Here is a 10,684-nt window from a genome sequence, read left to right as displayed (position 1 = left end):
CTGCGGTAAAATTAAAAACGCTTTACCGAAGCGCGTTCTCGAGGGAGTGTGTTGCGTGACAAGACTACAGTAACCGTGGCACCAAAGCAGTTTATCTCCGCTTAAAATTGTTCAGACAACAGTGAAAACAGATCACAAAATACCAGTGTCTTAGTTTATTTCATATAAATTCGAAGGGTCTTTTTTACTCTCCATCGAATGGTACTTTTGTTGGAGACTTTGAAAGTAAATACCCTTTTTCTGTCACAAAATTTAATAAACTCAAAGTTTCCTATCTCAAACCGCCCACCATTAAAAATAACTCTTGCATGCCTAGCATGCCTATGTTTTCAGAAGCCCTCCCCTTCTCTTGGCTTCTAATTTGTTTAAGTCCCAGCTATTTTAAAGATCACAACTCAACAACACGTAGAGCCGAAGCAGTGAATTTAATTGAATAATCAGTAGATAAAAGGACGAGATAAATGATGGGCTCTCTTTTTTCGTCTTGGTTTATCAGAGCGTTGGAGCTCTTAGATGCTAAACTGGTATTGCTCAAGCGAATTTATTCACGGAACCATTAGATTGTGCTCGATAGAGTTCGATTCATTCGATCACCCAACTCTATGGATTGCGTTCGATTTCCGAACGTCCTCAGTTCAGTATGCTGGAAAAAAAAAATATATATATATATATATACATATGATAATGAATACGAGCTAAATATTCCTTAACCTCTTCAGGATCAAACTGTTCCTGTACCATATTTCCTTGACGCTGTCCGATGCCAATATATGAACGTCTATTAGTAGGTGAAGTGCGCAAGAAGTCACGAATCCCGGTCACGCGATAATGATATTGGTATTGATAACGATGGCGCACGAATTGAAGCGTTTTGACACAAACGAAGTCGATGTATCATATTAGAAAAGACGGCGACCGGTTTTTCTACGAAGAGAAAATAAAAACTATGGTTGACGAGTTTGGTAACGAAGAAAAAGCAAAGGTGAATGTTACCACCGACAACGAATGGTCTCCAAGGTGTAGGTTCGAACTCATTCCTAGAGAAACACATGACTTTCATGAAATGTTACTTTTCCACCAAACAGATCCAGAATCCCCGTTTACCCACGATCGCCTTTGTACTATGGCAAAACCCTGGGGAAGGATAACTCTTTCAGGGAACAAACTGACAAAGTCGACTTATCTGGGAGACAACAAGATCAGAAAGGAAACAAAGGAACTTCTCGGTGGAGAAGAGAATGTAGTAAATGAACTTGAACAGCAGTTTGGAATAAGTAAGGAATCTTGTCTATACCCCGAAGGTTCCATGTACTGCGGATCAGATCAGCGCAAGAAAACATCGATTTAAAACATACTCTTTCCGTACGCTGTTCGTAGAAAGTCTCTTTCGTTTTTAAATTTAAATTACAATTTTCCTCTTTCTCTCCACTCTTGTATCCTTTTAGTATTCACGCGCACCACACGTGATTTTACAAATTAGCCGATCACGTCAAAGAACTCAAACTTTGACAATAAAAACTGATGTGGACATTTTTCGCGTACATTTGTTGTTTGTTTTCAGTTGTTTTGAGCTTTCATTCGCGCAAATTTGTTACCCCTTTGTTTGGAGTTTTAAGAAAATTCTTTAGTTCTCGTCACGCGAATTCTAATTAAACAAAATAAAACGAGGTGATTAAGATCTTTTGGAAAAAGTAAAATCATTTTGGCCATTACGTCATTCATTCTAAGACTCTTTAACTGCAATTCGTCGTTTTGCTATGCTTAAGGGACTGGTCATTATTCATTGTCAGAGAGGTGTGAGGTGGGATGGATGTGAGAGGTCAGTTGAGTTTGGTTGTGTCACAATCATATTAACCTAATTCCCCCATGAGGCTCAGCAATATTGTAATGACTCCTCCCTCATTGGCGGTGAACGTAAACTGACAGTCAATTTTCTATATTCTCTTCTTTATACTCTTTTGGCGATGACTGATCCTACCTCCGTTCGAAAAATGTAATTTCTGACGTTTGAGTGACATGGGAACGAATTAGTCAGAAATTAAAATTTTGAGGGCACGTTGAAGAGGTTCGCATGGCAACACGGTGGTGTTGGATTATTTAAGCGTTTCGCGGGGAAAATTAAGTCATTCTACGTCAGTCAGTCTTAGGTTTTACCGGTTTTTTTTTTTTTTTTTTTTTTTTGTATTTAACGTAATTTTGTTTTACAATTCTCTGTAAAATATCACCGCTTTCACTGAATTTTCTGTGTGATTAGTAGTGTAACTAGATTTATTTAAGCTACCCTTTCCTCGGGGTATAGTGCTGCTGTATTAGATGAGGAATACGTTTCCACATATTTTTTGGCCACTTCTAAAGAGTGGTTTTTCAGTGGTTTTTCGTATCTGACGTAGCACAGCCTATTTTTGTATAACCCTTTAGTTTCAGTGAATACTTGCAGTACATTGCAGATTGTAGTAGGATGTGTAGACTACGAGACTGGCTAACTCATCCTAAATAACTTTCACTTTGAATATCTCGCCTGAGTGTAGTCAAAATCCATGAGATCTCCTTCAAAATTACTTCAACCTCCTCCCTCCCCCCCAGGAGGTCTGTTAACCTTTTCTCTCCACAATATCCCCCCTGAGTCACACATTAAGGTCACACGAATAAAGGAAATGATCATCAGCAAAAAAAAAGCTCGTGATTGTTAAACAAATTCTCCTTGTCAGAAACTTAGGCAACGTGTACAGAACAGTATGGAGAATATGCATACTGATGTTAGGGCGTACAGGGTCAATGATTGTTGTTGTAATTTTGCATGAATTTACTGAGAGTGTAACTAGCGGCTCATGTTATGTTCCACTTGATCTATGCCATATAAGCCACTAGTTTTGATACCTCTCAATGTAAAATCAAAAGAACATTGTACATGCTTATCAAGTGATATTAAAAAACAATCGAAAAAACTTTCTATTCATTTTTAATTATAGGAAACTTCCTTTCCTCACGCTGCCTTCCTATCATCTGTTTGTTATTGTGAACTGCAGACTCAATCAGTCTCCATTAAATTTTGTGATAACCTTTGGTCAACTCAGTTTTTTTTCTGAGTTTGTTGTTGTTGTTGTTTTTGAAAACTGTATGTTTGTTTGACATAAATTTAAATGACTGAAGGGGAAGGCTTCTGAAACAAGTGGATTACCTCCTGAATTTTTTACAACAAAGACCTATCAGCTTCTAGTGGTGTATAAAGTAACCCTGCAAAAGGGTTTTTGTAAATGTTCCTTAAGATCGCCTGAAACATTTTGACAACTTTCGATAACAAACAAGAAGCTACAACTCAGGTTTTAAAGAAAAATTGGTATTTTGGCACAAGTTGAAGGGCTAAAAATTATTTCACTTGAGTAAGAGAGAACTGTCTGTTGCCAGATTCAAGTGACCGGACGCTTCGCTTGAGTGAAAGGATTCCATAATACCTATGTGAAGGAGATTTTCCAATCTAAAATTTTGGTGATGTAGTTCATAGAAGAGATTTCCACTTCTTCTGGGATTTTTATTCAGCCATTTACCTTGAGGTCAAACAAACAATCAAACTGAGTATAACAAAATCACAGAAAATAGTTAGAATGGACAAATGTTTATTTCAGAAACTGGTAAGGACTGATTGAGTAAGCAGTTTACAATTAAGATGTGTTTTACTCGGCTTCAGTGTGCGACTACAAAACTTGCAGGATAAGGTTACCTTCTCGCAGTTCTTGGAGTAAACAATGTTAGGTTTGGGGGCACGAATGTTAGCATTCTACAGATGAAAGGCCTGGAAGATAATCAGGTGCACCAAAATAGAACTGGTCGAATACACAGAATTGGAGACCAGTTCATCTTTGAACAAATGGTTAAAACCATTGTCAGGAGGACTCGACATCACAAGCTATCATTCATCATTGACGGATTCGGCACTGAAGCACGCCCGAGAGCAGAGTTCACCAGTGTCTATAGCCCCGAATGAATGCCCCCATGCCATTGAAGATTTTCACGAATTTCTGCCCTTCCATCAGATAGATCTGGGTTCAATTTTTACTCATGATCGCCTTTATGCCATGCCAAAGTCTTGGGGGGAAAGTAACTCTTTCAGGAAGCACTCTGGTACGGTGACATCGACTTTCTTAGAGGACAACGCTGTCAAGAAAATCCGAAAACTTCTGCATGGAGAGGAGGAAATAGTTAAAGAACTGGAAAGTACATTTGGTAGTAAAAAAGAATCATAAGTGTATCCTAAAGGATCTGTGTTCTATGGATCGAACGAGAAAACAGTGAATTAACTTTGTTGGGTAAACAGTTTAACGTCTGCTGTTTTTATAGGCTATGAGATTGCATTTTTCCACAAACACAGGGAACCCATTATTGTCTCGTACTTTTTGTTTGTACTGATTATTCAAAAATATTGGCTGCTTCAAATATATTCTCTCCGCGTGTTATAAACTTAAGTATAACTGGGACGTCGATATCATACACCTGCTATTCCCTAGCGACGTTACGATCGGTTACGACGGGTACTAAATAAAGATATATATATATATATATATATATATATGATTGTATTTGAATTTTTGGCTATGGGCTTGTAGACTCATTGTTTTGTGCTTCAGAGAACTTACACAAGTCAACCATACTACGAGCAATCCCTGCTTTTTAGCGGAGTCTATCGCGCGATTCAAGGAAAAATCAGCGGAAAAGAAGTTCATGTTAGCACGCCGCACTGAACTCTTGGAGTGAGGCACCTTCTCTTCGTGAGCATCGTTCCCCGGCCCCGAATTCTGTGGTGTCCTAAAATCATTTCTTTTTTTATTCGCTGGTTAACATTGCGGCTTGAATTTGTTGCAAGTGGCATAGAGCAGTTTTGAAAATCTTTTATTATCAGCGATAGATTTCTCTTGACTAGTCGCATGAATTGAATTCGGTTCGTATGTTTGCAGTGAGAAGTCTCGGAAACCCTTCGATTCGCAGTGACTAGGGGCCCGCCTCTTCCTTATACCTAGTGGCCTGTACTCTCCCTTGGGGATTTTTTGTGTTTTGAAACATGATTTAAGAAAGCGGTGGGCGAACGAAGTGATAGGAATTGGGGAAGGAGACCTGATCTGTTCCGACTCACACCATATATGTGAAGTTATCGAATGGGCCTCAAACGACGGTAAGACTAGGAAAGGAACTGTAAAGTAAGTAAGTAAAGATTATGTTTTAAACAGGGGTACATTTGAGAGAAGTAAAAACTCTGATGAACTCTTGGCCCTCATTATACTGAGAAAATACTTTAAAAAAAACGGCATGATAAAAATACACCACAAGGCTTAAAGATAAATATCCTATCAACGATGAAAAATAAAAAAACTTATCCTGCATTAAAAAGACAATTCCAATTCATATTTGAAGTCGTTAGTAAGCTTTCTGGTTAAATAAAAATTCATCGTATAGACTGAGCTTGAAACTTGCAACTGATGCTTTCTGACATATACTTGGCTCTATGGTGTTCCATTCCGATATTGTCCTAACTGTAAAGTTCGTCAAGTCAGTTTAACTATTAAGATTCCACGTTGTACGTTGCCGTGGGTCTGTGTTAGGAAGTAAAAGATCACAGTTGACGTCAACGCAATCAATGAGTGTGCGTAATTTAGCTTGTTTTGTAAAAATGCAGAGTCCACTTTGTTCGAAATTTCAATTCCAAAGTTGTAAAGTAGCCAAATTCAAAAGGACTAAAAGACACCGACATCTCTGAGCCATCGATTAAAACAAACACAAGATAGAATCCACAAACCTTTTAGCCCGAAAAATTAACCGAATGGACGCAAATCGAGAAGCATTTACCTTTTTCGGGTTATTACTATGATCTTTTTTTTTTTGGTTGTTGTTATCTCTTGCCATTAACTGAGAGGAACTCTGATGTTTTCAAGGATAAAATTTCTCCCGCGAAATCGAGCCTAAACCAAAATTTACTCATTGAAGAGACCAAAAGACGTCATCACTAAATATATTGAAACGACTCAAAGGGAAACAAAGTCCGAAATAAACAATTACAGGTTCTTTCGCTCATTTTTACATCTTATTTTTAGGAGTATTATCCTTCTAAAAAAACACTAAGAGTAGTCAGTTTCAATATGGGATTATTTGTCACGATTGAAAATAAACTACAAGCAAAAATAATGGATTTACTATAAACCTAAGGGCTCTCTCAAGTAAGCGCAAAATGGGAAAAAAAAAAGTATCATTACACTTAGTAGGTTTTTTATTGTTCTGGAGCGTAAATTCGTGCAGGAGAAATAATCAGTTCGATTTTTTTATCGTAGAATCTTGCGTGAAAATTTTATCCCTACATCTGATAGATAATGATTATTCATTTATCAGGCCATCTGTGGAGAGACACCAAACAAAACCTGCTCAGTATTAACCACTTTATTTTAAGGTCACCACTCACGCAAAAAGTAATTAATCCGCCGAGCGTTAGAAGAAAAGCAAAATGTTTCCAAGTATTACTTCCCTATCCAACCATTTTTCTTAACTTTCAACTCCCTGGGACTTTTCTCAGGATTTTTCTTTGTTGAATGCCTGTGTTCTGTTGGTACCTGTAACGTCAGTGGATAGGCAGAGAGGAAGGTTCCAGTCTCCCGCGCTTCTTCGGGCGGCGAGGGTGGTTTTGTGTTCATAGAACTTTCCTCTCGAATGACCGCACAAACTGGATTCATGTCTGTGATAACAAGTTTTGGCCTTGTTGCCTCGTGGCTTGTAGCGAAAAATCTTTTTGCACTAGATCTTGTAAAGGTCCATGAACTTCGAGAATCGCCGCGCGGTCCATTCGGATTAACCTGCCGCGCGTCGCCGGAAAAAATGCGGCGTCGAATCTGGCGATAAACGCGTTTTAGTCCATTTCGGAACTGGCTCGTAATTAATGCATACATAATGGGGTTACATGCCGAATTGACGAGCGATAACGCAGCTGCAGTTAATAAAAATTTCCCAGGAAGTTTTACCGAAGGGAATGCAGTTACTAAGAGTTGTCCAGTGTAATATGGCATCCAACAGACCGTGTATACACCAAGGACAACATAAACCATGATCGTTTTCTTCGAAGCTGAAAGATTCGCGTTGACGCCACCGCTTTTGAGTCTATTTCGCGCATCACGAATTTGAATGTTTACGATAGTTCGAGCGTGCCTTCGTGCCACAACGTGAATCCTAATGTAACAGAAAACTGTAACCGCATAAGGGAGAATCACGCAGGTAGCTGTTTTGAAGTAAATAAATCCGTGTTTGTCGGGAGAATGCGAAGAACAACGTTGACTAGGGTTAAGCGAAAACGTCCCCCAGCCCACAAGGGGACAGAACGAGACAAAAATTGCCTGTAGCCAAATCCAAACTATTAGCAACACTGTTCTCCGTTGTGTAACGATTGTTTCGTATTGTAGGCAGTTTAATATACTGTGATAGCGATCCAATGCTATAACGGCAACCGTTAATGAGGAGCTGATTCCATAAAGCGAATTTAAAAACCCGTAGAATTCGCACACTAGAGTGTAGCTCACGTCTGCCATTTGCTGGTCATCTCGCGAAAAAAGCGATTCGGCAGCTGCAGGTAGTAAAATCATACCTGCTAATAAATCCGCCACACTCAAATTAGCGATGAAAACGTTTGTACATGTACGAAGGCGGTTGTTTCGCGCTAAAATTACTTGCACTAACGCATTTGAAATGATGTTCACAACAGCTGTAAAAACCAGCACAAGGGCTAAAAATATACTTGAAGTTGGCGACAGCGCGGGCGAACTTTTGTCCATCTTTGTGCCATTTTCTGCCGTGTCCATGATACCTTTCAAGCAATATAGTTCGAGTTATCACTTCAGTCCCAAATGCTAATTTGCGAGGCCAGCTCGCGTTTCTTAAATCTTTCTAGTATCTCCTTTTCCTGAGACAACTATCCACTGACCTGCGCACTCGTTGCAGACCGCTCAAAGCCGTAAATGCACGTAATGTTTATCCCGCAGAATTTTCTTCAGTTTTGATTTGACCGTAACACCCACCTCATCCATATTTTATTTTTGTTTTCGCCTCTGTGGTAAGTCTGGGGGCGCAAAAATATGGTATCATTATTCATAGTTGTACACAGCTCAGGCGGTGAGTTTTATCAGCTATGATAGTATGTTCTATTAAGAGCTACTTCTTGTGTAAAATGAGTCGGCTAAACTAAGTGAAAAACTATTCAGTGAACACATATTTGAATATAAATCATGTGTTTATTTTCAATAAGAAAAAAATTGAAGTAATTGAAAAAAGTTCTTAGCATTTTCATTCGCTATCTTGCGAAATTTAATCTTCTGTGATAGACTTAAGAAATTTATTTCCTTTTACGAATTGGAATCTAGATAACTCTCGCCCAACATCACCGATAAGTTTCTTGTTTTTGATCATCTGTATAGTTCCATTGCGATGATTGGTTATCAAATATTAATGCTGTCTTTGTGTTCACAACAGTTTTTCGTGATTAAAGGTTTTTTTGAAGGGCGAAAAATGCGGCGAGTTAATCATTATTGTTACTCCTCCAATACATGTTCGTTTCTGTGCGAGACATTTGCTGTTCAAAAGTAAAATTGCAGAATTTTTGTACCTGATCATTTGTTTTGAATGCAAGGAACGTGCCCAGGGTGTTTTTGAATGTGTAACGAAACATGTTTCTTGTTGTCAAAATAACTATTTCGCTATGTCAAAACTGAATAACTACCTCGTTACCTTTATTCAAACATGCTCATATTTTCCCTAGAAAAAATTAGACTTGTTTCAATCATTAAAACTAAATTTCCCAAAAAAATAATTTGATAAATCCCCGAAGAAGTCTTTCAGTCAAAATGTATCTGCAGAATTCAACATGGTTTACAGGAAAGTTTAATTAATGTTGTCAGCATATTGAAAGCAGGTAAATTGAAGACTAAAATTAAAAATTTTAATTAGACTTATTGCAGCGAAAAACTAACTACAAATCCACAAGGGGCTTTAAAAGCCAAATATTTATGTCTTACCGTAGAAATATTCCCCTAAGCCTGGAGTGTTTTGTCTTCCAGATTCAAATAGCGCGCTCCAGAACTTTTTCTCTTAATCCAGTTGATAATGTTTACTGATCATTTTGACGCGCCCGCCATTGTATAACTTAAGCACATCTGCTTAGCTAGTTTGAAAACACTCTCTCAATTCTTTCATTAGTCGGTACGTTAGTGTAAACATACTACAAATTGTTTTTCCAGTTTAAATGCTCTAAATGGTGATTGCTGTAATTAATTCGTTAAGCTTAAGTCAGACTCGGAACAATTTTACGACCACCGCAATATAACTTATTTTTCAATAAATAATATGCAGTGAAATAAAAAGAAACGTTTCAACGTCAAGCTGCAATATTCAGGCCGGTCGAGCCAAGGCAATTTCGCAGCCTCTGTTTGCACAGTTCTCTTTGAATGGATCAGTTTTAATTTGAAATTAAAACCATCTGAAATCCCTCGATTAAACTGTCTTCGAAACAAAAAAATCCCACCCTTCCAGTGTCTTTTAGTAACATGCACTTTATAACAACTATCCTTCAAATCAGGTGTCTTGTAGGTTCTGTAGTCAGCTATTTCTAGAGATGAAGACATTGACCTTCGAATATTCCTGCAGGCCGCCCTAATGCTATTGGTTACACGAAAATTTACAGTTATTTCACAACCCTCAGGTGCTTATTTCTTTCTTTAAAGGTGGAAACACAACTTATATCTAATGTAAACGTCTCCCTGGCATGCATTTGCAATTCAATATATCTCGTCTTGGTAACTGAGAAATTTTGATTTTGATCTTGGGAATCATAAGTTATCATGCTGTGATTAAATCTAATATCTTTTTCGATTATTTCATGGCAAACTGTTAAAGGCATTCAATCGTCTGCAAATTAATTTGGCTATCTGTGAATTACAGCAGGGTTTTATATTAATAAAAACTCAAACAATATTGTCATCGTGGCAATGTGAAGGTCATTTTCTCTCCTTGCATGACAAATTCATCAGTGTCCTTTGCAGTTAATTACACTTTGTGACAGACACACCACCCGGAAATCTTGATTACAACAAGGAAGAAAAAAAAACGAACAATCCTGATAAGATTTTAGACACGAAAAACTATTTTTCAACGAAAGACATCCCAAGTTGACTTTGTTCAATATTTTCAATTTACAGATCTGGGATAATCCGAGGCTTATCTTCGAAGATTCGTAAAGACTTTTATTAGATTAGTGACGTTAGAATGGCTTTGTCGAACGGGACCGGAGGCTAAGTCTATAACCGAGAGGGTAGTAATAGGAAATCTTGTCACATTTCTGCGTCTGGAGCAAGTTTCTAACCAGTCTCAAGCCCAAGGTCATTTCAGACCCTTGTCAGCGGTTTAGTCGGCAAGAAATTACTTAGCGACCATACCGCTGACAAGGAGAAGAAATGACTTTGGGCTTGAGATTGATCTATAATGAACTCCTACGCTATCCAGGATTACGTTGATTTTGTTTTACCATGCTCTTTGATTGGTCCAGAAAACTCAAGTCATCCTCTCGACCAATAACATGTAACAGTAAACCGAGGTTCTCCTCGTTCACAGGTATTTTCCCGCGCTAAACTCGATATGCTTGTTGTGCCTAATGTGCCTTCCTTCTAGG

General features: G+C 38.2%; 2 protein-coding genes across 2 annotated transcripts; one reads left to right on the top strand and one right to left on the bottom strand.

The window, feature by feature from the left end:
* The first annotated feature begins 818 nt into the window (after nt 1-818).
* Nucleotides 819-1,529, top strand: LOC113678095 (uncharacterized). Its single transcript, XM_089191972.1, has one exon. The coding sequence runs from the start codon at nt 890-892 to the stop codon at nt 1,346-1,348; it is 459 nt and encodes a 152-aa protein (XP_089048098.1). The 5' UTR covers nt 819-889; the 3' UTR covers nt 1,349-1,529.
* Nucleotides 1,530-6,407: 4,878 nt separating this feature from the next.
* Nucleotides 6,408-8,151, bottom strand: LOC113678139 (histamine H2 receptor). The gene has a single exon (XM_027195010.2). The coding sequence runs from the start codon at nt 7,824-7,826 to the stop codon at nt 6,498-6,500; it is 1,329 nt and encodes a 442-aa protein (XP_027050811.2). The 5' UTR covers nt 7,827-8,151; the 3' UTR covers nt 6,408-6,497.
* Nucleotides 8,152-10,684: the final 2,533 nt, after the last annotated feature.

The sequence above is a fragment of the Pocillopora damicornis genome, chromosome 13 (assembly GCF_964200805.1).
Source record: "Pocillopora damicornis chromosome 13, jaPocDami1.2, whole genome shotgun sequence".
Classification (NCBI taxonomy): Eukaryota; Metazoa; Cnidaria; class Anthozoa; order Scleractinia; family Pocilloporidae; genus Pocillopora; species Pocillopora damicornis.
This window is presented reverse-complemented; position numbering and strand designations above follow the sequence as displayed.